The 24,027-nt window shown below is 34.4% G+C and overlaps 1 protein-coding gene across 3 annotated transcripts in view; it reads right to left on the reverse strand.

The window, feature by feature from the left end:
• Positions 1-1,335: 1,335 nt before the first annotated feature.
• Positions 1,336-24,027, reverse strand: part of med24 (mediator complex subunit 24) — a 31,664-nt gene continuing 8,972 nt past the window's right edge. The window contains exons 14-26 of one of the 3 annotated variants that reach the window (XM_009306486.4): positions 19,878-20,020; positions 19,607-19,644; positions 19,343-19,425; positions 19,017-19,195; positions 16,238-16,337; positions 15,928-16,103; positions 12,054-12,318; positions 9,355-9,536; positions 7,754-7,847; positions 6,338-6,437; positions 4,074-4,154; positions 3,777-3,925; positions 1,336-1,834 (exon numbers count right to left, since the gene is read on the reverse strand). In XM_009306486.4, the coding sequence (XP_009304761.1) occupies positions 1,718-1,834; positions 3,777-3,925; positions 4,074-4,154; positions 6,338-6,437; positions 7,754-7,847; positions 9,355-9,536; positions 12,054-12,318; positions 15,928-16,103; positions 16,238-16,337; positions 19,017-19,195; positions 19,343-19,425; positions 19,607-19,644; positions 19,878-20,020 (1,707 nt within the window). In that variant the 3' untranslated portion in view covers positions 1,336-1,717. 3 annotated transcript variants of the gene reach the window in all.

Below are 24,027 nucleotides of genomic sequence, written 5' to 3' on the forward strand. Positions count from 1 at the left end.
TACACTGTGGTCATAAAGGGATGGACATGGTCAGCAACAATACTCAGGTAGGCTGTGGTGTTGACACGATGCTCAATTGGTACTAATGGACCCAAAGTGTGCCAAGAAAATATCCCCCACACCATTACACCACAACCACTAGCCTGAACTGTTGATACAAGACAGGATGGATCCTTTCTTTCGTGTTGTTGACGCTAAGTTCTAACCCTATCATCCGAATGAAGTCGAGACTCATCAGACAAGGCAACATTTTTCCAATCTTCTTCAAATTTTGGTGAGCCTGTGAGAATTGTAGCCTCAGTTTCCTGTTCTTAGCTGACAGGAATGACGCCTGGTGTCTTCTGTTTCTGTAGCCCATCTGCCTCAATGTTCAATAAGTTGTGCATTCAGAGATGCTCTTCAGCATACCTCAGTTGTTATTTGAGTTACTGTTGGCTTTCTATCAGCTTGAACCAGTCTGTCCATTTTCCACTGACCTCTGGGATTAACAAGGCATTTGCGCCCACAGAACTGCCGCTCACTGTATATTTTCTCTTTTTCAGACCATTCTCTGTAAACCCTAGAGATGGTTGTGCGTGAAAATCCCAGTAGATCAGCAGTTTCTGAAATGCTCAGACCAGCCCGTCTGGAACCAACAGCCATGCCACATTCAAAGTCACTTAAATCACCTTTCTTTCCCATTCTGATGCTCGGTTTGGACTGCGGTAGATCATCTTGACCATGTCTACATGCGTTGAGTACTTGCCATGTGATTGGCTGATTAAAAATTTGTGTTAACAAGCAGTTGGACGGGTGTCATTTCAAGTAAAAAAAAAATGCTGGTTGAATAAAAGTAACTAAATCAAAACTTGTCAAGGCTTGACTAGTTTTTATGATTAATTATGTGATTTTTATTTATTTATTTTATTTTATTTACCCGAAAGTTGGTGTTTAACTGGTAGTAAACTTTGTGCAAAGTTTTGACTGTGCTTAATATTATAGAAAATATAAAGGATATTATAGAAAATATATTTAATAATCCTGCTAAAATCCAAGATGATAGGACGTAAACATTTTGTAAATCTTTTATTCCCCCTATAAATATTGTCGATGTGCAGTTTGTAAAGTTGTCAAATGTGAAAATACACTTCCTATCATTTGTTCCTATTAACACAGATAAAATCTAACAGCACAAATCAACCACAGGCTGAGAAATCAGCAATAATCTGTCCCGTCAGAGGAAATATTATGCATAAGTGCTGCTGAACAAACACATTTTTACTCATGTTTACTGACAGATGTTCTGTGCATCGTTTGAAAACAAATTTAAATAAAAATAAACAGAGAAATGGCATCTCTATTTTACATTTTATTGCCATTTTAGTAAAAATACAAAATGTTGAACTTTCGTAAGTTGGGGGAAATCCAAATCACAGGCATTATTTATAAAAACACAAAAAGTTAAGGCAATAATGCATGAACTGTGACAACAAATATGAATAGAAAAACAAACACAATAACACAATGCAACTTTGCTCTTACGCCTGATTGCTGTAAATAAATGTAAAGGAGTAAAGGAGAGTTTCGATTCACAGGTGTGCCCACATATGCCAAATCAAAACTAACACTGAGCTGTCCTTCAGACGTAAATGTTGCATCATACCTTCAATGCTTACTGGAAGCAAATGTAGATAATGAAGAAAAACATTCCGCACAACCACACAGGAACCAAGGTCCTCTAAAGAGCAGCGATGGCTTTAGCCGCCATTCTCCGGCCCAGAGGAAGGCTCAGGTCTGTGATGGACAGCACAGTTTTAGGTTTAGCCAGTGACTGAAGCTTCACCAGCTCGGAAATCTAAGAAGACAAAATCAAAAATAATTGTTAAAAACATAAACATTATTTTGTTCATCAGGATTACTGCAATTTGAGCACAAACCAAGAGAACATAGACACATGCATGACTTACAATTCTATGAAAAGATGAAGAGTTCAGATGCAAAACCCTAGAAATCAGGCATGGGCAAACTTGATCCTGGAGGGCCGGTGTCCAGCACAGTTTAGCTCCAACACTAATCAACCACACCTGAACATGCTAATCAGTGTCTTCAAGATCACTCAAAATCTAAAAGCAGGTGTGTTTGATGAGAGTTGGAGCTAAACTGTGCAGGACACCGGCTCTACAGGGTCAAGTTTGCCCACCCCTGCTCTAAATCCATCAGACCTCTTTTCTTTTAAATGAGCGCGTTCATTTTATATGTAATGATAAAGTTATTAGCTGGTAAATAAAATAAATGTTTTTCAAAAATATCACTTTATACAATTCTTTGGTTTTTAACAAGGTAGATTTTATTTTGCATCAAAACCAGCTAAATCCACTAGTGCTTTTTATGCAAAAACCTCTAAATGCACCTATTGATACAAGACAGTGTAATTAGTTGAAAATCACTGAAGATACAATTAGAAATTATTTTACCAAACATGAAACACATTACACAAAGCACCTGAAATTAAAAATACATCTGTCATGTAAGTGGCGGTTCATTCCACTGTGGTAACCCTGGATAAACCAGGGACTAAGCAGAAGGAATTGAATTAATTATATCTGTCAAGTAAGTGCATTAATCAATAACATTAAAATTGACAATAATTAAATCTTAACAATCTGTTGTCATTTTTGATATTTGGGATTTGGATTAAATGCAAGTAGAGCAATTTAAACAAGCTTGTTAGATTTAAATAATGTAGTGTAAAACATTGTGACACATCAATATCTGTGCATTGTCCATTACTAAAGAAAAGAAAAGAATTTGTTGAAGTAATAGAAATAACGTATAGTTGCATACATTATATTTATCTTTTAAAACATAGCTTGCATTAGCAAATAAAACACAAGGTAGACCTACTGTGCAAAAAAAAAAGAGGATGTCTCTCAGGAGCTGTCATTTATCTATCCTCACTATACTCAAGATCTTGCTATCTTTTTGGTCTCTTGTTTATCCTCATAGCATCCACGCGGGATTAAAGAACAGCATCTTAACTTTATTTCATGAAATGAAGTTGGTGTTTAATGCAGTAAGAGTAAATCGGACCCATTTAAAGTAGCGCCGCAGCGCAAACAAACGTTATGAATGCATGTTACACTTCCAACTGTATATTGTGTTTCCATTTTCCTATGAGTTTTGAAGTACAGGACTTTTATTTGCCATTCACTGACAGTCGGAGAGGCTCATCCAGTTCATCAAGCTTCATCTTTTAAAATCGAAAGCGGAATGAAACAGACTCATAAAGCCGGCGTATCAGCGCACTGCTATATTGAAAACATATGATTCGATTCACGCCTTCTGATTGGTTCTCGGGATATATCGGCTTTTGCTGTCAAAGGCAAGTGGCCTTTAGCGGCTTTTGCAAACAAACTGTTATTTCTAAATGCACTGACGCTGGGATTTAGATCATTTCAAACAAAACTCTTTGTTGAACATGTACTACGTGCCTAAAGCAATGTCATTATCTAGTTTTTGCCGGAAATGCATTTAGCGGTCTTTGTATCCGAATTCTTCATATATTTGCCTCCATCCAAATAATCTTAACTGGGTTCACACTGTACAGTTGGTACTAAATATTCAGATGCCTTCTTAACTGATGTTTTCACCACTTTTATTATCTTCATGTGTGTTTGCGTGCAGCATTTGTAGCTCTACATTTAGCAGAGGCTTTTATCCAAAGTAGGTTTCAAGTTTGTCTCTCTCTCTCTCTATGTGTGTGTGTGCTGAGCATGCACACAAGATGATTGCCTCACCATGGTAAAGGGCATAAACTGCAGGATGCTGCTGCGGCTGCCTTGCTCTGAACAGTCCACACACTCCTCAACAAAGCTCTGAACAAACTGCGTGTGTGGGCCTGCTGTCTTAGACCCCAACTGAGAGGAAATCAACAGGAAGAGATTTGCTAGAAAGGGGAAAAAAACATAAGAATTGTTTTTGACTAAATGGCACAGTCTGTAAGAGTGTGAGATGCTATGATGATTATGGTACTAAGGTGCAAGATTGCGAATATGATATTTAATTTATACATTCAGGAGAAAATGAGCACAAACCCAGCACTCGGTTGAGAGGATCTCTCATGTTGACGGTGTGGAGCTGAGAGGCAGACAGTGAACTGCTTATGGAACGGTCACCTACAGAACACAACATCAGTTATTTTGAGTGTGTCTGTTCTTATCGTCAAAAAAAGATGTTCCTTTGTTGAAATCACAAAACAGAAATGAGTACTAAGTTCTAATAGCCATCAAAGCAGATTTTAATAAATCAAGTCCTGTTAACTTCCCTTTCTCGGTTTACTTTATAAATAAAACCAACTTTCATTTCTAGCTCTTCCTTTTTTTGTGAAAGTGACAGACTAGTCGTAACAAAAGTGTAAAATTAAGCTTTAAGCTATTGAAGCTTTAGATTTTGATTTCCTATTTGTAAAATATTTTGTCTAAAAGACTTTAAAAAATTAGTTCGTATCTTGTTTTAAAGAGTATAGAGAAGAAATTGGGCACACTTTACAATTTTAGGGTTTTATTAGGCAATTTATTTACTAACATGAACTAATTATGAACAATACTTGCACAGCATTTATTAATTTACTAATGTATTAGTGACATCTAAATGCATGCTTGTTTACGTTTGTTAATGCACCGTGAGTTAACATGAACTAACAATGAACAACTGTATTTATTAACTAATGTTACCTATAACATGAACAAATGCAGTAATGAATGTATTGTTCATTGTTTGATTACGTTACTAAATAAATTAACTAATACAACCTTATTGTAAAGTGTTACCAACAAATTATAGTTCACCCAAAATGAAAATTTACTCACTATTTCCGCACCCCCAAGAAGTTTCAAAACTTTATTATTTTTTTATCTTGTAGAACAGAAAAGACACTTTGAAAATAAAATCCTGTAAACATTGACATCCATAGTTAGAAAAACAAGTACTACAGCTGAAGTCAGAATTATTAGAACCCCTGAATTATTAGCCAACCTGTTTATTTTTTTCCCCAAATTTCTGTTTAACGAAGATAAGATTTATTTAACACATTTCAAAACATAACAGTTTTAATAATTTATTTCTAATTACTGATTTATTTTATTTTAGCCAAGATGACAGTAAATAATAATTTTCTAAATATTTTTTTCACGACACTTCTATACAGCATAAAGTGACAAAGGCTTAACTAGGTTAATTAGGTTAACTTGCCCAATTATAATAACATGCCTAGTTATTATATAACGGTCATTTGTTCTGTAGACTATCGAAAAAAAAATTAGCTTAAAGGGGGTAATAACTTTGACCTTAAAATTGTTTTTAAAAAATTTTAAACTGCTTTTATTCTAGCCGAAATATAGCAAATAAGCAAACCTCTCCAGAAGAAAAAAATATTACAAGACAAACTACTATCTAAATATTATCTCTGCTCAAACATAATTTTGGAAATATTTAAAAAATAAAACAAAAATCAAACGAGGGGCTAATGATTCTGACTTCAACTGTATATAAACCAATGGTTACAGGCTTCCAGCTTTTTTCAAAACATCTTCTTTGGTGTTTAACAGAAGAAAACAAGTAAAGGTTTGAATCAAGTAAAGGGTGAGTAAATGACAGAACTTTCCTTTTTAATTGAAATTTTAAAATGATCCCTCAGGCAAATAAGATAACTGGTTACAAACAACATGCATTGCAGATTTGATGTAACTACTTTCAAAAAACAGCAATTGAGTTTTAAAGATCAAACACATCCCCTTCACTCAGCGTATGAAATAATACATCAGGACATTTAAAATTCCTAGAGACTGAGGAAATGCTTATAAAAACTTGTTTTATTATTATTAATTGTGGTTGTTGTCCTAAATCCAAACTTTTTTTGATGTAAATTTGGTGTTTGTTCTACATTCTAATTGTTGTATGATTTTATTTATATGTTAAATTCAGTGTTAAAGACAAATTTGCCTTCAGTGACAAGCAGAACAGACAATAAAGTTTAAACAAACACGTTTACTGCATTGTCTTCTGTAAATTAGGTTGTATATGTATTTTTCAGTCATTGTGTCAGGAGTATACCAAGTTCTACTGCCACAGGAAGCTCTAAACTGATGCAAGACAAGTTGCATATTTGTGGGGAGTTTTCAGCAAAAAACTGCAGTATATGCATTTTTTACAGCACACTAAAAGTGAAATTTCTTGATTGACTAATAGACACCAATGGCATATTAACCCCAAAAGTGAAGTTCAGGTGCAGTACTGAGCAGTATATAATTTTAATGCAGTTGTTATAGGTTTTGTTTGGTTGAGGCAGGCAGGATATGACCTGGACTGGACAGCATAGAATTCTCGTCCTCATTGGAGCTCAGCAAACGCATCAGTTTAGATGGCTGTGTGTCATCCAAAGGGAACAGGCTGGTGTAGTCCTGCAACCAATGAAAGAACAGTGAATGAGCTGAAGTGTTTATAAAATCATGAGGTGTACACACATAATACACATGTTGATTTTGCAGGCAAATGTGTGACCCTTTATCAGATTTCTTAATCATTTTTTTTCTGTTATTTCTGAATATTAAAATAAAAGAATAATAATAATTATTATAATAATAGTTAGCCAATGTTGATTGTATTCAATCTTCCATAATTGTAATTTCCCCAAAACATAATTGCAAAAAACATGAATTTATAGTTATCTAACTAAATTATTTCTAATTTAATTAATGTATTATTTCTTCTCAGCACATTTCTGTCAATACCAGTGTAAAAACAGCAAATAAAATGTGTCACCTGCTTGCAATATCCTTTTAATGAAAATGTCCATAATTATAAATAAAATACAAGCAGTTATTAGTATTTGAAATTCTGATGACAGACACTGGACACAAGTGAAATAAAGAAAGCGAAAGTGATGTCTACAGTTGCTATCTATCACAGTCTATCAGAATTATTAAATTCCCTGAATTGTTAAGCCCCCCTGTTTATTTTTTCCCCAATTTCAGAGAAAAGATGTTTTCAACACATTTCTAAACATAATGGTTTTTAATAACTTCTCTAATAACTAATTTCTTTTATCTTTGTCGTGATGACAGTAAATAATATTTGACTAGATATTTTTCAAGACACTTCTATACAGCTTAAAGTGAAATTTAAAGGTTTAACTAGGTTAATTAGGTTATATATATATATATATATATATATATATATATATATATATATATATATATATATAAATATATATATATATATATATATATTATATAAAAAGGGGCTAATAATTTTGAACTTAAAACGTTTATATAAAATTTTAAAACTGCTTTTATTCTAGCCGAAATAAAACAAATTAGACTTTCTCCAGAAGAAAAAATATTGTCAGACATGCTGTGAAAATTTCCTTGCTCTGTTAAAAATCATTTGGGAAATATTTAAAAAAAAAGAAGAAAAAAAAAAATCAAAGGGGGGCTAATAATTCTGATTGCAACTGTATATGGCTATATGGTGATTGTGTTAAATGTATGGAAATTTACATACAGCTACACAGCCTATATCTACTTTGCTTTAACGACCACTTTATTTTTATTAAGTTAGTGTGGTTAATGAAGATATGAATGAGATTCAAAGATGAATTATATGCTTGGTAATAGTGAGCGCAAAAGAGACTAATTGTGCTTTCATTTTAAGCTCATTGCTCTTAAACTGTCAAAGTTCTGATAACGCTAGCTGTGTGAAAAACAGCATAACTGACCTCTATATCCTCACGGTGTCTTTTGCGTTGTCGTGCTGATGCTTGACCCTTATGATGAGACGAGTAAGAACTGAGAGCACACCACACTGATAACCTAAACAAATAAACAGAGATATTAAATACCTCAAACAAAAAAATAAAAAATAAAAATAAAAATAAATAAATATATATACACAGTTGAAGTCAGAATTATTAGACCCCCTGTTTATTTTTTTTCCCCAATTTCTTTTTAACAGAGAGATAATTTTTTTCTATACATTTCTAAACATAATAGCTTTAATAACTCATTTCTAATAACTATTTTTCATGACACTTCTATACAGCTTAAAGTGACATTTAAAGTCTTAACTAGGTTAATTAACTCAACTAGGCTGGTTATGATAATTAGGCAAGTTATTATATAACAATGGTTTGTTCTGTAGACAGTCAAAAAATTAGCTTAAGGGGCTAATCATTTTGTACTTAAAATTGTGTTTAAAAAATGAAAAACTCAAGTCGAAATAACACAATTAAGACTTTTTCCAGAAAAAAAAAAAATTAAGTTATTCAGTTAAACATAATTTGTGAAATACTTAATTATTTTTTTTTTTATTAAAATCAAAGGAGGGCTAATAATTCTGACTTCAACTGTATCTATAAAAACATTGTGGCTTTCGGTTCCTAACTGTTGGCTTTGAGATGAACAAAATCGCAGACAAAGATAAAGCTGACATTGAAAATGGCATCAAAGCAGTTCACCGACTGTCGACAAGGGTGTTTGACAACATCTAAAGAACATCTTGAGAAGAGAAACTAAGGGAAAAGCGTGATATTCATCAGAACGGATGTCCGTTTATAATCTCAGACTGAAAAAAAGTAGTAAGTGGACGTAAGCAAATCAAAAGAGGAACTAGAGTAAAGAACGGAGGTCCATTCATAAATATATACACTTTAAATCCATGAATCAACCCTTTCTAAGAAATAATCAATCAAAAAACAACCATCATAGTCTGTAAAGCCACTGGGTCAGAGTACCACTTCTCATTCCATATTAACACAAGTAGACAATGACGTGCGTTTTCCAATTGGTTTGAATAATAGGATGAACAGTAACAGGATATAAATGTCAGCATTACTGAAAATTTGTAGAAATGGAGCACTAATGATCTAATCTGGCACAAAATAGGCTAAGCTTCAATTCCTGACACAAAGTAGAATCCCATGATGTCACTGCAATGGTACTCAACATTTTTTGAGTCAAAGTAAAACATAATATTTAAAGGATCCACTTTATATAAGGCAAGTTGTGTTCTCTTACAACACAGGTGCTTGCTAAATGCTTCACTTCTTGTTAATGCTTCATATCTTAATAAACATTCTAATTTAATCATTTAATAATTACTGACTGGTCAAAAATAAAATGAATATTGTAACATTAAAATCTTAAAAAATAACAATATTCTATGTGAAAGTTTGGTAAAAATGTTTTTCAATGAACAGTAAGAATGATCGGTTTTGATTTACTACATGTACCTTTCTTGTAATCTGTGTGTTATTAGGAATTCTTTTGATACAAATTGCTAATCATAACAACAGGTAAAAAAAGGTTTGCATTTTCGTACTTTGCAAGGGCTCTGCCGGGTGGGTCTGCCAGGCTGTGCCAGTGTGCAGGGTCAGTGAGGAGACGTGGCAAAATATGACCCAGTAGAGTGAGGGTGATTTGCTGTGTGTCCAGGCAGAAAATACTATAAAGCAACTCCACCACACGAGACGCCCACTCTTTACGCGTCTCCTTTAAGAGTTCCTATAAGACGAGCACAGAAAATTTGATCAATTTTCCATAATCCTAAATGAAGATTTCACCCAAATTTAAAATTTACTCACTATTTACCCACTCTCAAGTAATTCCAAAGCTTTATGAGTTTCTTTTGAACAATAAAAAATATTTTAAAGAAAGCTGAAAACCCATAGTAGGAAAAACAAATACAATGGAAGTCAATGGAAACAGCTTTTCAGCTTTCTTTAAATGATCTTCTTTTGTGATGAACACCCGAAAGAAAGTCAAACAAGTTTGGAACAAGTAAAGGGAGAGTAAATGATGACAGAAATTTAATTTGGTGAATTATCTTATGAACTAGCTTAAATATACCTCAAGTGAAATCTGTAAATTGTTGACAAGTCACACAAAAAACATACATATATTTATGTAGAGTTTTGTTGCAAAAGGAGATATATCTATTTTGAGAAATATTGGTTATTTGACATTATTATTTAAGGCATCAGCAGTCAAGTTCATTCCCAAATTTTATACATTAAACTATTACTTGAGCTCAGTGAAAGCCAGGTACACAATATTCTTCAAATTCGGGATATTTTTTATTTAACTTTATGTCCATAAATAGTTTATAAATAAGTCAAAAACCATGCCAAAATGCAACGTATTTATCTTAACATTGTCAAACATCTTAAATTGGTTAAAAAAAACAAAATACATCATAAATATGGAATAGTAAATACAAAGATTGATTAATAATAAGATTCTGAGTTAGTTTTGTCCAGAACGTGCATAACATTATTATTATTTTTTTTGCAAAACGCTATATATCCACCTTAGGCAATATTCTACTACTGTAATGCCATTAAGAAAAGCTAATGAATCAGTGTTTTTGTTTGATAAGTAAGATTAAGTTAGTAAGATAAACGACTTGTAGCTTGTTACAGAAAGTGTGGAGGCTCCTTCAACACCGCTGCTGAAAACCAAACCTGTATGATTAGAGCGGGCGGAGCCGCTGTGTCACAGTTCTTGCCTCTGTTGCACAGTCCGTGACACGAGATTGCCTCGCCCAGTCATATTTAATGAATTATTTTACTGTAATAATAATAATAATAATAGTAATAATAATAAAAATCATCATCATCAACATCATCAGGGCCTGACTAACCACCGTGGCTATAGTTGCATTTCCAGTCACAATTTCACGCAAGAAAAAGAGAGCGTGCACGCGTTTTAAACAGTCGCGTGCATCACAACAGCTTTGCTCACAAGTGATCATCCTTTCATTCGGTATTCACAGAAATTATTTAAAGAAAAAACTTACAAAGGACACTTAGAAATGTAGCCTTGCAGACAGGTATCTTGTATTGGGGAGGAGTGCAGGAAAAAAGGCAACATTTCACTGTATCCCCTGGCCTTCTTCTTGACATCAGTGGAGACTGACAGTTGCAGGATTATTTGATCTTTATCCACTTTTGTAGCGTTTTTATACATTTTTGTAAAGTTGAAGGCAACATCTTCATCTAATAGTTTGTCGGCATGACACAGACCAAAATTACTCTCATTACTGAGCAAACTCGGAGCACTTCAGTGATAACTCTCTTCCCAGGGGATGTTGAGCTCGCACAGCATGCTGAACGTTCTATATCAGTTATATCGCACTGGTCTGGTGGATATCGCGTTTTGTGAAAAAATACATTTTGTACTAGACCTAAAATGTATATTCTTAATAGTTATTAATGGCAGCAATTCACACATAGATTAAGGTACATCTCAACAGTGGTTTCCAATAGTAAAATTCAAATGTCAAAAAATGGCATTTATCGCGTTTTGCAACCAAACTCTTCTTACATGTGTGTGTGTATATATATATATATATATATATATATATATATATATATATATATATATATATATATATATATATATATATATATATATATATATATATATATATATATATATACACAATATTTATATAGGACAAATTGAAGTTACTTTAGAGTTTGTTTGGGATTTTGAAATGGCTTGCAAATGCAAAGTACCAACTTTGGTTCGCTCTGGCTGATAAACACATTAAAACTGTAATGCTAATTTAAGCCTTTATCAGGCAAAAGACCATATATGATAACTTCACTGACATTGATTACAATATAATTTTTGTCTTTTTTGTCATAATAGTTCAAAAGTACCAATAGCACTCTAGTATTTACTCTAAGTACTTCAACAAGTGCCATAAAAACAATGGTGTAAAAAGACTCTGTTTGTAAAACTGTTTGATTTTAAGCAATCTAAGTGTTATGTAAATTAAATAAAGGTGATGTGGTGTCACATGGCTGGAGATTTGAATTGCAGAGCTTGTGCAAACAAATCCAGAGCACTATAATCTCATGTTTTCTTAACTGACATTTTCTCACCACTGGTATTTACATATTCATCTAGACATCTGGGTTGTGTAATAGTATTTGTGACTTGTTCTACCACTAAGAAAAGAACAAAATCAATATACTTGGAATTTCATTAGTAAAAACATGCATGCATATTTACCTTTACCAGGTTGTTAGTAAACCAGAACACCCCTCCCATGTGTAGCAGGTTCTCAAAGAGATGAAACGCATGCGAGTCCACCCAGCCCTTTTCCAGAACCTTTCTGAACTGGGACTGCAGAGCCTGTCGGATGGGCAGGCGAGCTGGGAGAAGGTTCCGGTAGGGAATTGGCTCCTGACCCTCGACTGCTGGTCGCAGAGACAGTCCTGTTTGTTGAAACACATCAGCACACATGTGCTCCAAGATAGAGCTCATGATCACCACACTGAAGAGGACAAGAAAGACAGACAGTGAGAGAGTGTCAAAGATATAAGTTTAAGGGTATTCTTGTGACCACTTGTGATGAGATTTCAGCTGGACCTTAACATCTAACCTCAGTATGAAGCATTAATTCTACTGACTGAATAAATCCATGATACGCAGAAATGCGAGCTAATGAAAGGGATGTGGCTGACAACTACGATTTGGATTATAATCTCTCTATTTTGACATTGTAACGGTTGCCGTATATTGGTGGAATTTTTGCGTCCCGTTCTCTCTCTTTTCCTCTCTCCCTCTCTTTCTCTCTCCCCATCTCTACCTGTCATATCCTTTAGGTCCGCCTTTGCGGAAGCCGATTGGTCAGGAGACCAGTCACTCATTATTGGGTGACGTGGCTCTGTCACATATAAGGACGCCAGGGAGAGCGGATGACAGCGCACTTTTCCTTTGATCCCGTTTTTGTGTATTTTTGCCGACATGATTTTGTTATTCGTTAATTTTGTTTAACTTTCATTTGGCTAAAATTATTTAGTATATTTTCTGCTCATTTTTGAACGACTTTGTGATTTCTGTACATTTATATTCGATTGTTTGTTTGTTACTTTTGGTACAACTCTTACCTGGCAAACCAAAAAGAGATAAGTGAGAGTTGACTTTGTTCTCAGAGTAAGGCGGACAGGGAAGATGTCGTACGACTTCCATCTTACATACACTTAGTCAATCCATTGTTTAAAACACCAGGTAAGAAAGTGAACGTCACTTATGTATTTGTTTTGTTTTTAGTTCAGAATAGGTAAGATTACGGCGCTCTGCGCTGAAGACTTTTCTTTCCTTTTTCTTTTCATGTTTCTAGCGAGGTAAGGGGTTTGCTTATGAGTTAGAATTGTTTTGTTATATTTATTTCATTGATTTGGCTTCACTAGCTTCCCCTTACTCTTGAGTTGACCTAATTTTGTTGATACTTTGTTTAATTTGTTACTTTATTATTGTAAATATTTTTCTTATAGTATATATATTTGGGCATTATTCTGATTCACTTTTTGTACATTAAATCACTTTTGTTGGCAGTTTTGTTGTTTGTGTCTTTTGCTTTAACCCATCATCTTGTAAAAGTACCACACCTTTTAAATGTTATTACTTTTACCCTAGACTAACATCAAAGAGGTTGTAACAGACATCTAAGTAAGAACATGTTGTTTTGATGCACTTTCTTACAATGCAACCCATAGCACTCGAGTATTAGTCAAGCAGGCAGAGAGTAAATGGTCTTTTAAGGTTATCTGAAAGCATTCCACCACATGAGTATTTAAAGTATGAAAGCAATCCGTATGAAGGCAGACTACATCTTGAACACTTCTTGTATAAACCATTGTCCACTATAGATTAGATTTACAAAAAATAATCTTAATAGAAGATGTAAACAGTGCCTAAAAGACCATGACTGGCTAAATTATTGTTTAACTATGGTTAGAACTAATCTATGCAGGACAGCAGCTTATGTTCACAAAAAGTCATATTAAGAAATGTTACAACTTAAAATAACTTTATTTTAATACATTTGAAATTATATGGCAAAGCTGAATTCTCAGAAATCTTTATCTACAGTCTTTATTGTCACTCTATCCATAAGAGATTTGCATTATAATACATTTATTCATTTAGAAGAAGTTTTTATTTCAACTAAGGGCGTACTCACACTATGCTATCCGAACCGTGCCCAGGCCCGTTTCCCGAATCGTTTGAGAAATGTGAGTGCTCTCAATCAGGCTCAGGCACGGTTCACTTGGTTGGCCCTGACCAGGTTGGAAGAGGTGTGCTAGAGCGTGGTTCACTTGGGCTTTGGCGCGGTACACTTGTAGTGTGAGCGTAAAGTGCGCTTGAGTCCAAAACTCAAGACGAGATTGTTTGATATGGATTTATTATTCATTCCTACTGTTCAATGAACACAAACTGTCATAGGTTATTAAAGATGCAAACCCCTCACTGCACGACAGCTGCACCTCCAGCAAACCTCCTAATTCCTGCATTCCTGGATGACGTAAGCATGCCCAGGCCTGCATGTAATGTGAGTGCAGGCCGTCAGTGGAGACTGGAGGGGGGACAAGCATGCTTTGGCCCGGTTCAAGGCATACTGTACATAGTGTGAGTACGCCCTAAGTGACTTATAATGAGGACAATAGAAGCAAATCAAATCAACAGAAAAGCAATAATATATAGATGCTCTGGCAAGTCTCAGTAAGTCTTGCAAAGTGTACACAGCAAGTTGTTTTTTTATTAATTAACTTTTATTATTTAACCAGTTAAACTCTGCTGCTATTTTGGAATTTCCACTTGGATTTTGCCTACCCAAATTTAAAAGCTTCCCAAATCCATATGCAGATGTGTAAATGCAAAAACAGGAATCATTTTAAAGAAACCCCTTTGGATTTTCATAAAACAATATTAAAGTGTTTAAAATAACTGTATATGTTGTCTGTGTTATAATAAACACTTAAAAAAAAGAAGCGCTTTTTGTATTTTTTTTTTATGAATTCAAATTTGAAAGTGTACCTTTTAGGTTCTGTGTGGTCTAGCGTGCTGTAATTAATTTTGGTGGTTCCTGCACATGTCTGTAATCATAGGAAAAATGTCTCTACCATAATCTATGGAAAAGTTATTGTATTCCAACTGATGAGAGGTGCTGTACAAGTCACAGGGATCGATCATTGTTTTCATATTTCACTATTCTTTTGTTTGATCAAACATAATTCACTATGTTTGGACCACGTCAGACATATAAAAGTATTACTTATGCACATCACCTCAAAAACAGAGGAGAATGGCCCTGAAGCGCACAGCATAAGGTAAGAGATGACAGCTGTCTGTGCTATCTGGGGTTGCTTATTGATCATGAATGTATTGTTTTCATTTCTGCGCCATGGAAACACTGTGATTCATTTAGCAACTGTTTTATATGTGAATATAATTCAGTAAAAAAATGCTCGAACTGTATGAGCACCAACAAGAGCTTTCATTTAGCTATAACTTGCACATGTGTCATATGAAAAATATGAAAACGAACCAGTGTAAAATACCTAGCTCGGGTATCCAAAACACTGTGTATTTAAGTGTAAATAATTTTTGTAAAGTAGAATAAAAACCAAAGTGATGCATATGTTCATAAAATATAGATTTTACACTTACAACGAAACCACTTACGGGGGTCTGGTGCAATGCTAGCCCATTAAATCTTAAAGGGAAAGTCGATGTAAATAAAATTTATTCATTATTCAAAAGTAATAAATATTTCTATCTAAAATAAATGTTAAAGATTAAGCTTTGCCATCACAGGAATGCATTATATTTTACAATGAAACTTTAATAGTTATTTTAAATAGTATTTTATTTGGTAAGCTTATTATTAGACTCTTTTTAACACAAAATATAAACATATATATTCCATTTTAGATCTTATAAAGGGCATATGTACTTCCAGTAATGTCTCGGCACTTTCTAGATATTAGCAATAAAAATACTAAAAATAGAAATCTGTTTGTTGATATTCACAATTTAAGACTTTGAATGGGAGTACTTTAATGTGATTCTGTAGTCTGATGTGTGAGGAGATGCTTACCGCTCATGGTAAAACTGCAAAGTGTTTTCCCCTGACATAGGAGTCATGAGCTGACGAATCATAGTCTGAGGTTTTTCTCTCTCATCCAATCCCAGCATCCGAACGTGAGCCACCAGCCATGCCACTGCACAGATGGCCATACTGCACACCTTTCCTTTTATATTATCTGTGATCTTCTACACTCACAGAAAAACACATCTTCAGTTACAGTCATAAAGAAGAAACTACTGTGTGACATTCATACTATTGGTCCCGAACTGTCAAATGATGGGAATTGTGTGCCATTTAAAGACTTCTTAAATGCCCTCACCTGAACAGCCTCCACTGACAAAACTCCATTTTCCCAGGCATTCAGGACCTCAAGTATAGCTGCAGGAGTACTAAGACATATTTCATGCCATTTCATCTGACTGGGAAGAAGAAAGCATATGTTTGACTTATCTCACAGGCAGGACAAAACAAACCATTTTGTGGCCAATCATTACTTACTTGCATACGTTCCATACTTAAACAAAACACACTGTCCTCTCCCAAATCTGAGCAAATTTTTCATCAAATATACATACAACAAATATGCACTTTTGGATCTAGGTTCTTGGCCTGCCAATTCACATCTGGTAGTACACTCTAAAACTACACAAATGACTGTTAGGCTAATAGTTTCATTTAAAGACAGCAGACCCTAAAATATAATCCCTGATTATTATTTTATTTTTTATATTTTTAATTTTAATAAGACACTTACTTACACATTTTTAACTCAAACGTATTTCAGGATCATAAAACAAACACCTGTATCCGAGCAACAGTCAGCTCTCAAAGAGTGATCAACAGTTCCACATTAGCAAAACGTTTTGCTATAGTGAGATATGCTCCCAATCTTGGATCTATTATTCAAAACGAGTCATCACTTATCTGATGTTACACTGAATGATTAAGATATTTTCTTTGGTGTGGTGTCTAATATAGCGGTTTCTGAATGTAAAAGGTATGCAAATATTCAAAAGCATACAATAAATGAATTTGTTGTGTCATAGAGAATATTATTCAGTGATGGTCAATAATTCAGGCATTACTTCATGCACAACCCTATGTAGGTTTGTAACACATTTGAAAATGCCAGCCTTTAGTTTTCACTGTCATCCTATTAACAACATCTAAACAGTACAGTTGTGGTGTCAACAGGTCAAAAAGAAAATTTTTGCATTGTTTATACTCGACATGTCCGCTAGTTCGATTGAGTGGGCGCAGCGAATGTGACGTTATCGCAGTGTTTGCGGAGGTTAGGTTTGGGTGTACGCGTCATGATTTCGGCTGGCGGAGCGCATGATTTTTTTGAGACGAGCGAACAGTTCGCACGGCGCCACAACTGATTTGAGTTGATTATGAAACACTGAAGAGATTTTGTCTGAAACAGGTTCAACTGTAGAGACATCTTTATGATTCATGTTCATAGATATAACCAGATGATCAAAAATTCTTGGCTAAAAATTACAACATTAGTGGGAAAGGAAGAATGTTTTTGCTAAAACATTTGGGAAAACTTGAGGGATAAGTTTGTTAAAGCCAAAAGAGGCCATGGCAAAAGTGGAGACCCGGATACACAATTACAGAAATATGTTTTTCCATTCATAGGTTTTACACTAATGTATATATTATTTTTTTATTTAAAACAATATAACAGTTACAAAACTAACAGAACAAATAATTTCTTTGATAACTGGAAAGGAATATTTGAACCTATCGGTTTACAATATACTGATGGCCTGTTTTTCTAGGCTTTATTGGTGATAATGGTCAAGAATGTTGGACCATTATCTCCTTTTTAGCATAAGTAGAGGACAGAAACATTATCAGACAGTAATGTGTAAACTGTGGAGCGGGCTAAATCTAAAATAATTTTTAGTAATTGTAATGTTTTTTTTTGCTTTTATAAAAATACATTTGTAAAGCAACCCATGTTCTGTTGTCAATGATATTTTAATAAACTTTAATAGGTAAAACTGTCCGAGATATGAACATAAGTTCAAAAGATGCATCTAAGTTTGACTTAAAAAATCTTAAATGGTTATAAAAATCCTTATAATCATTAAAATAATTTATTAAAATAATAAAAATTATTTGTTTAAAAATCTTGAATGATATTAATGATATGATGTAGTCTGTGTTTATCCGTGTGATTTTACGGTGGGGTTTTTTTTAACCACCCCCTGTTGTTTTGGCGAATGCGGCAAGTATAAAAGCCCTGTCCGTTTTGTGAGGTGCGCGCGCAGTCAGCAGAGGTGTGTGATGCGGCGCCAGACGAAAGAATAAATCCAGCTGAAACAAATACACTGTATGAATCCTCAATGAATGAAAGAAAATGCGTTTTGACAAAACCATTGCCACGTTATTGTTTCTATCATTGTATTTACAAGTCCAGAGGAAGCCACTTGCAATTAATTTAATGAGCTGTAGACCAATCACTAAAAAATGGTGCCTATTTGACAATCCAAACACTCAAAAAGAGAGATTTAGAAAGAGTGGATCCTTGAACATGAACAGGGAATGTATGCTACACTGTAAAACCCAACATTCAACTTTATCAAGTGAAATGAGTGAAGTTAACTCAAAATTGACTGAAAGTTAATTCTACTCATTTGAAAAGAGTTTTGAACTCAAATTAAATACCTCATTACTTCAACTCAAATTAAGCAAGTTCACAGTACTCATATAGATTAGTTTTTGAACTCAAATGGTTTGTTGCAATCAGTTTCCTCAAACAGTTAGAGTTGCCTTGACTTATTGGGTTTTACAGTACTCCATTGGTTTGAGTTCTCTTCACTTATCAGGTTTTACTGTGCTCAAACTGCTTAATTTACTTAAATGGATTAAGTTCACAATACTCATTAGGATTTGTTTTTGGACTTAAATGGTTTGCTGCAATCAGTTTCCTCGAACGGTTTGAGATACCTTAACTTTTTGGGTTTTACAGTGTAAGAGTATATATTTTTTGTTTACTTGATGGATATACACTTATTGCTAAAGACCTTCAAAACAAACTTGTTAAATAGAGTAATAATGGCACTTTAAAGAGAAGCACCACTTACACAAGCTTCATCTCAGATGAAGAATTAAGCAGGGCCACCAGGCTCTCCACCTTCCCAGACTCAGGTCTAAAGCAAGGGTGGTCTGGATTCAGGGTCTTCCCTTCCTCTGGCATGCACGTCTGAAGCCATGTCTCAAAGAAAGGGGTCTCGCTTGATGGGCTGGGGTCTGAAAGAATCACCTGGACAGACAGGAAGTAGGATATGATCGGAGCGTTTTGACTCAGTTGTGACTCTGAGTGTTTTGCGATGACAGGATGTGATTAAGAATTATATAAGAACATTACATAACCTTATCAGATTGAAATTATGTATGTGTAAATGCTGACCTCTGATCCATACGTCTGTACGACATGACACAGCATGAGGAAGGAAATGTCGAATAGCAGAGCTCGTACTGATGCAGACTTCGCTAGAAAGTAGATTGTTAAAAGTGAACTTGTGCTCAGATTTGGCTGGGTAATGTGCTGCTCAAAATACCCAAATATATATCCTTAATCTTCCATTATAATTTACAAAAATACATAAAGAAAAAATTAGAAGAGGGCAAAAATTCACAGCGAATAAACATAATAGCCTGAAAAGAAACTTACATCCTTCTCCACTAATGTGCTTTGGAAACTCGTTCAGCCTGGAAAAGAACAAATATACATCAAACTTCTTGACACTCTGTATTTTTGGGTTTACAGATAAAACCAGTGTTTCTCAAACATGTTCCTGGAGGACCACCAACACTGCATGTTTTGGATGTCTCCTTTATCTGTCACACCCATTACAGGTTTTTCAGTCTCTGCTAATGAGCTGATGATCCTACAGGAATGTGGTTGAGAAACACAAGATAAAATGATCCGATCTCTGTCATACTTGATGAATTTGCGGGCGAAAGACTTGAGTTTTCCAGTGGCTGCAGCAGCGGCCAGTAGCAAATCAAGACTCTTTCCTGAGAGCATGTGACCCAAAACTCCCAGCAATCCCTCGGGAGACTTAGAATGATCCGCATCCACGGTCTAAATAACCAGAAAGGCAAGTAAAAGTCATTAAATGATAACACTCACAATAAAACTCCATTAATTAAGAATCAAACATACTAATCAATATGAATTTGCAATGAAAACACTTCTAAACCATTTATTAATCTTATAATAACAGTAAAAGACAAAATTCATAATAGCAATAATCATTAGTTATAATTGGTCTTTAAAGATATTATGATACTTAACATTTATTACATTTTTAAAAGCTAAATTTGATCTAACATGGCAGTTCCATTTATGAACACTACAAAACAGGAACTCAATTACAGATTACTAGTTAGTAAGAAGTCATAAACTTATAAGAATAAACATAAATTGTCCAAGAGTGACATCAAGTTCAGTATTCAATTAACAATTTGAGTCATGGGTTAATTATGACAGATAAAAACATAGGCATACGAGTTCAATAAAAGAGAAACTATATGAAATCCCACTAATCAAAATCATTTTAAAACACCTTAAAGTTGAGATGGTAAAATCACCCTATACATTTTATAATTCATCATAGATCTTACTGTGATTCATCCATGTGTTTATTCATTTTACACATTCGTTTCTGTAATCTTTGATCAAATTCATGAAAAAAATCAAACTTCTCCATTTGTTATATATATATATATATATTTACGTTTACAATCATGTAGAACACTTAAATCTTACCTTCAACTTAGGGCTAGGCAATATGACAAAAAAAATTGTAACAATAATTTTTTTTCATATCAGTCAATATCGATAATTATCACGATGAATGTCAAATCTTTATATATGACTATTTTAAAGGCTTTTCAGCATGCCAATCCCTTTGTGCAGCTGATTTAACACATTTTGTAAAATGGTTTACCTATGCAACAATAATAAAAAAAAACTCTCAATCATTTTTCAGAATTTACTGTTGAAGTTTTCAACAACCAAAGACAGTATACTACAAGTTATTATTTATTATTGATTGTGATTGCTTATAAAATTGTCAATAACCCTTTAACCGATAGACCTTATCGATGACTGATTAAGCATGGACATTTAAAGGTTAAGTTATTTGCACTGAGAGAGTCCACGCATTACATAAACAAGTGTGTTAAGTTTACCTTGCCGTATGAGTCACTCTCTTGACATTGCATATTGCAGTTTGCATAAAACCATGTTTTGCGCATATCTCGGTTATACCCGCGGTTGTTTAAACCAATTTTATCTGACAGACTGGCACCAATAGGCCTATGCAGATTCTCAGTTTAAAAATCGTGCATCACAGCTGACATGTGGGGAGCATCTCCATTCACACAACGAGTTTCTGAGTTCTCTCATCCTTTAGACCGAGTTTATCCTTCCGAGGTAACCTAAGAATACATTCAGTGCTGCTAATAGACTGTCCTGGCTCATTAACACCGCTTGATTAAACTAATTAAATAGAAACCATGAAAACAGTTTAATGGATTGTTTTGGCGCTAAGGATATATAGCTTTGAAGTGCTTCACTTCAGGGGGCTGTTTCATAAAAGTGGTTTTAAAAAAGTGTGGATTAAAGTCAAAAACCTGACTTCAATGAGTCGAACTAAACGTCCTCGCTTAAATTGGTTCCATAACAGCAAGTTGAAGATCATTAGATCTAACTAATCTGAGTTCAGTTTACATTATCTAGATAAGTGCTTGTCCACGTTACTGTCGTATAACCCTGATGGTCAAAAGTAGATGCATTGATTATGATGTGTGCTACCTTGGTACCGAAAACTGAAAGAGCTCTGAAATGAGACACACCTGTTCACAGCAAGTGAGGTTTTTAGAGTTGGTTTTTAGAGTTCAAACATATAAAAAAATTCAACATAATAATCAAAAACTACAGTACGGCTTGCAACAAAGCAAGAGAAAAAGCTGACCGGAAATTGCAGATATTAAAATATAGGCCATTATTTAGGTTCAATTAATGTCACAATACAATGAAATTGTTCTTGCGCGCGTACGCTAGAGAGAAGGAGAGAATGCGTGCTCAGCCTACTGCCAATTTTTGCCTGCAAGAAAGAAGTTAATGCATTGCAGGCTTCCTGTAACATTCAAAATGGGCTTAACTAAGTTTAAAATGATGGGTACAATGCGCAAGCGGCGGGATTTTTCATTTGCTCCTGAATCAGCTGCAAATTGCTGCTTTCCCTTTGACACTTGTTTTTCCTGCGGCCTGTGGAAAAATATCTTTCTATTAAAGTGAGGTTACTGCTCTGCAAAGATCCATCTCCTGATTATTCTATTTGGGGTTTACAGTTTTAAAGTCATTCAAGCCTACTTCTTTATATCAGTCAGTGATCACGTGTGTATTATATATATATATATATATATATATATATATATATATATATATATATATATATATATATATATATATATATATATATATATATATATATATATATACACACACACATACATACATACATACATACATGCATACATACAGGCATGCATGCATGCATGCATGCATATATACACACACACACACACACACACACACATATATATATATATATATATATATATATATATATATATATATATATATATATATATATATATATATATATATATATATATATATATATATATATATATATATATATATTATACACGTGATCACTGACTGATATAAAGATGTATGTATACATACATACATACATACATGCATGCACGCACGCACGCACATATATACATATATATATATATATATATATATATATATATATATATATATATATATATATATAAAGTTTTAATCATTATTAGAGGTTAAGTGAATTACAATGGCATCAAATTACAACAGGTGAATGTTAATATAGTACCTTGATTAAGCGTGAACTTTAGACTTAGCTTGAGAGGTAGCCTGCCCCTGTAGTTTCTTGTCAACAATGTCTTTGAGCATATTTGTTTTCTTTGAACTTATATTTTTTCTTACTCCTCCAAGTGCAACTAACACTGTATAGCTGTAAACTTGTACTACTGGCGCCATCCAAAAGTGCAGGCTGCTAAATGCCTGCGCAGTGTTATGCATGCATAAACATTATGAACACTTATCGAATTTTCATCGTTTTACCGAAAAAAATATATATTGTGATAATTATCGTTATTGAATTTAGGGGTGTCAAAATTAATTGTTTCTTCGGTGCACCGCGATGCAGACGCGGACAATTCGGTATCGATTCAGTAATAACCATAACCGGTTATTATGTAGTGACGTCATTTATCTCCTATGCACTCTGTCGCGAGGGAGGTGAGCACCGTTATTTACAACACTCAGCCAACTCAGGGCCGGCCCGTGGCATAGGCACCATAGGCAAATGCTTAGGGCGCTGTATATCCAGTGGGGCGCCAGAAATGAGCTCGCTTCAGTTGGTTTTGTTTGCGATTTTCCTGACACACTTTCAGTTATAGACGGCAATAACTCAAAAAACGCTTACCCTAAAAAGATCTAAAGTGTGTTTCCTACAGAAAGACAAAGCTGGTTATGTTTCACAGCTGTCTTTCTTTTTTTCGCTCGACATTACCAGCACTGCTCCGTTTAAGCCCTCGCAGTCTGCGTTTACTTTAGCTGGCAGAGCTCGCGCTGAGAGGAGCTCTCTGTAAGGGACCGTCGGAAAAGTGCTTCTTTTTTTCGTTTTTCTGCTCCGCTCAGCGCGAGCTCTCCCTGTTTCAAGGGCTTAAGTGTGTTTGTTTGTGTGTGCGTGTTTGTTTGTTTGATGCTGTCTATGTTTGTGTACGTGTTTGGATGAGAGACAGTGTGGTGCTGTGTGTCTGTGTGTTTATACAGACAGCTTGTTATAGCCTCCCCCCTAAAATATAACACTATATATGGAAAGCATCGTCAATGCACCGTGATGCACCGAGATATCGAATCGATGGCATGATAATCGTAACTGAACCGAACCGTGAGACCAGTATAGGTTCACACCTCTAATTGAATTATTGCCCAGCCCTACTTCTACTGAATAAAAACAAACAAAA

The sequence above is a fragment of the Danio rerio genome, chromosome 12 (assembly GCF_049306965.1).
Source record: "Danio rerio strain Tuebingen ecotype United States chromosome 12, GRCz12tu, whole genome shotgun sequence".
Lineage (NCBI taxonomy): Eukaryota > Metazoa > Chordata > Actinopteri > Cypriniformes > Danionidae > Danio > Danio rerio.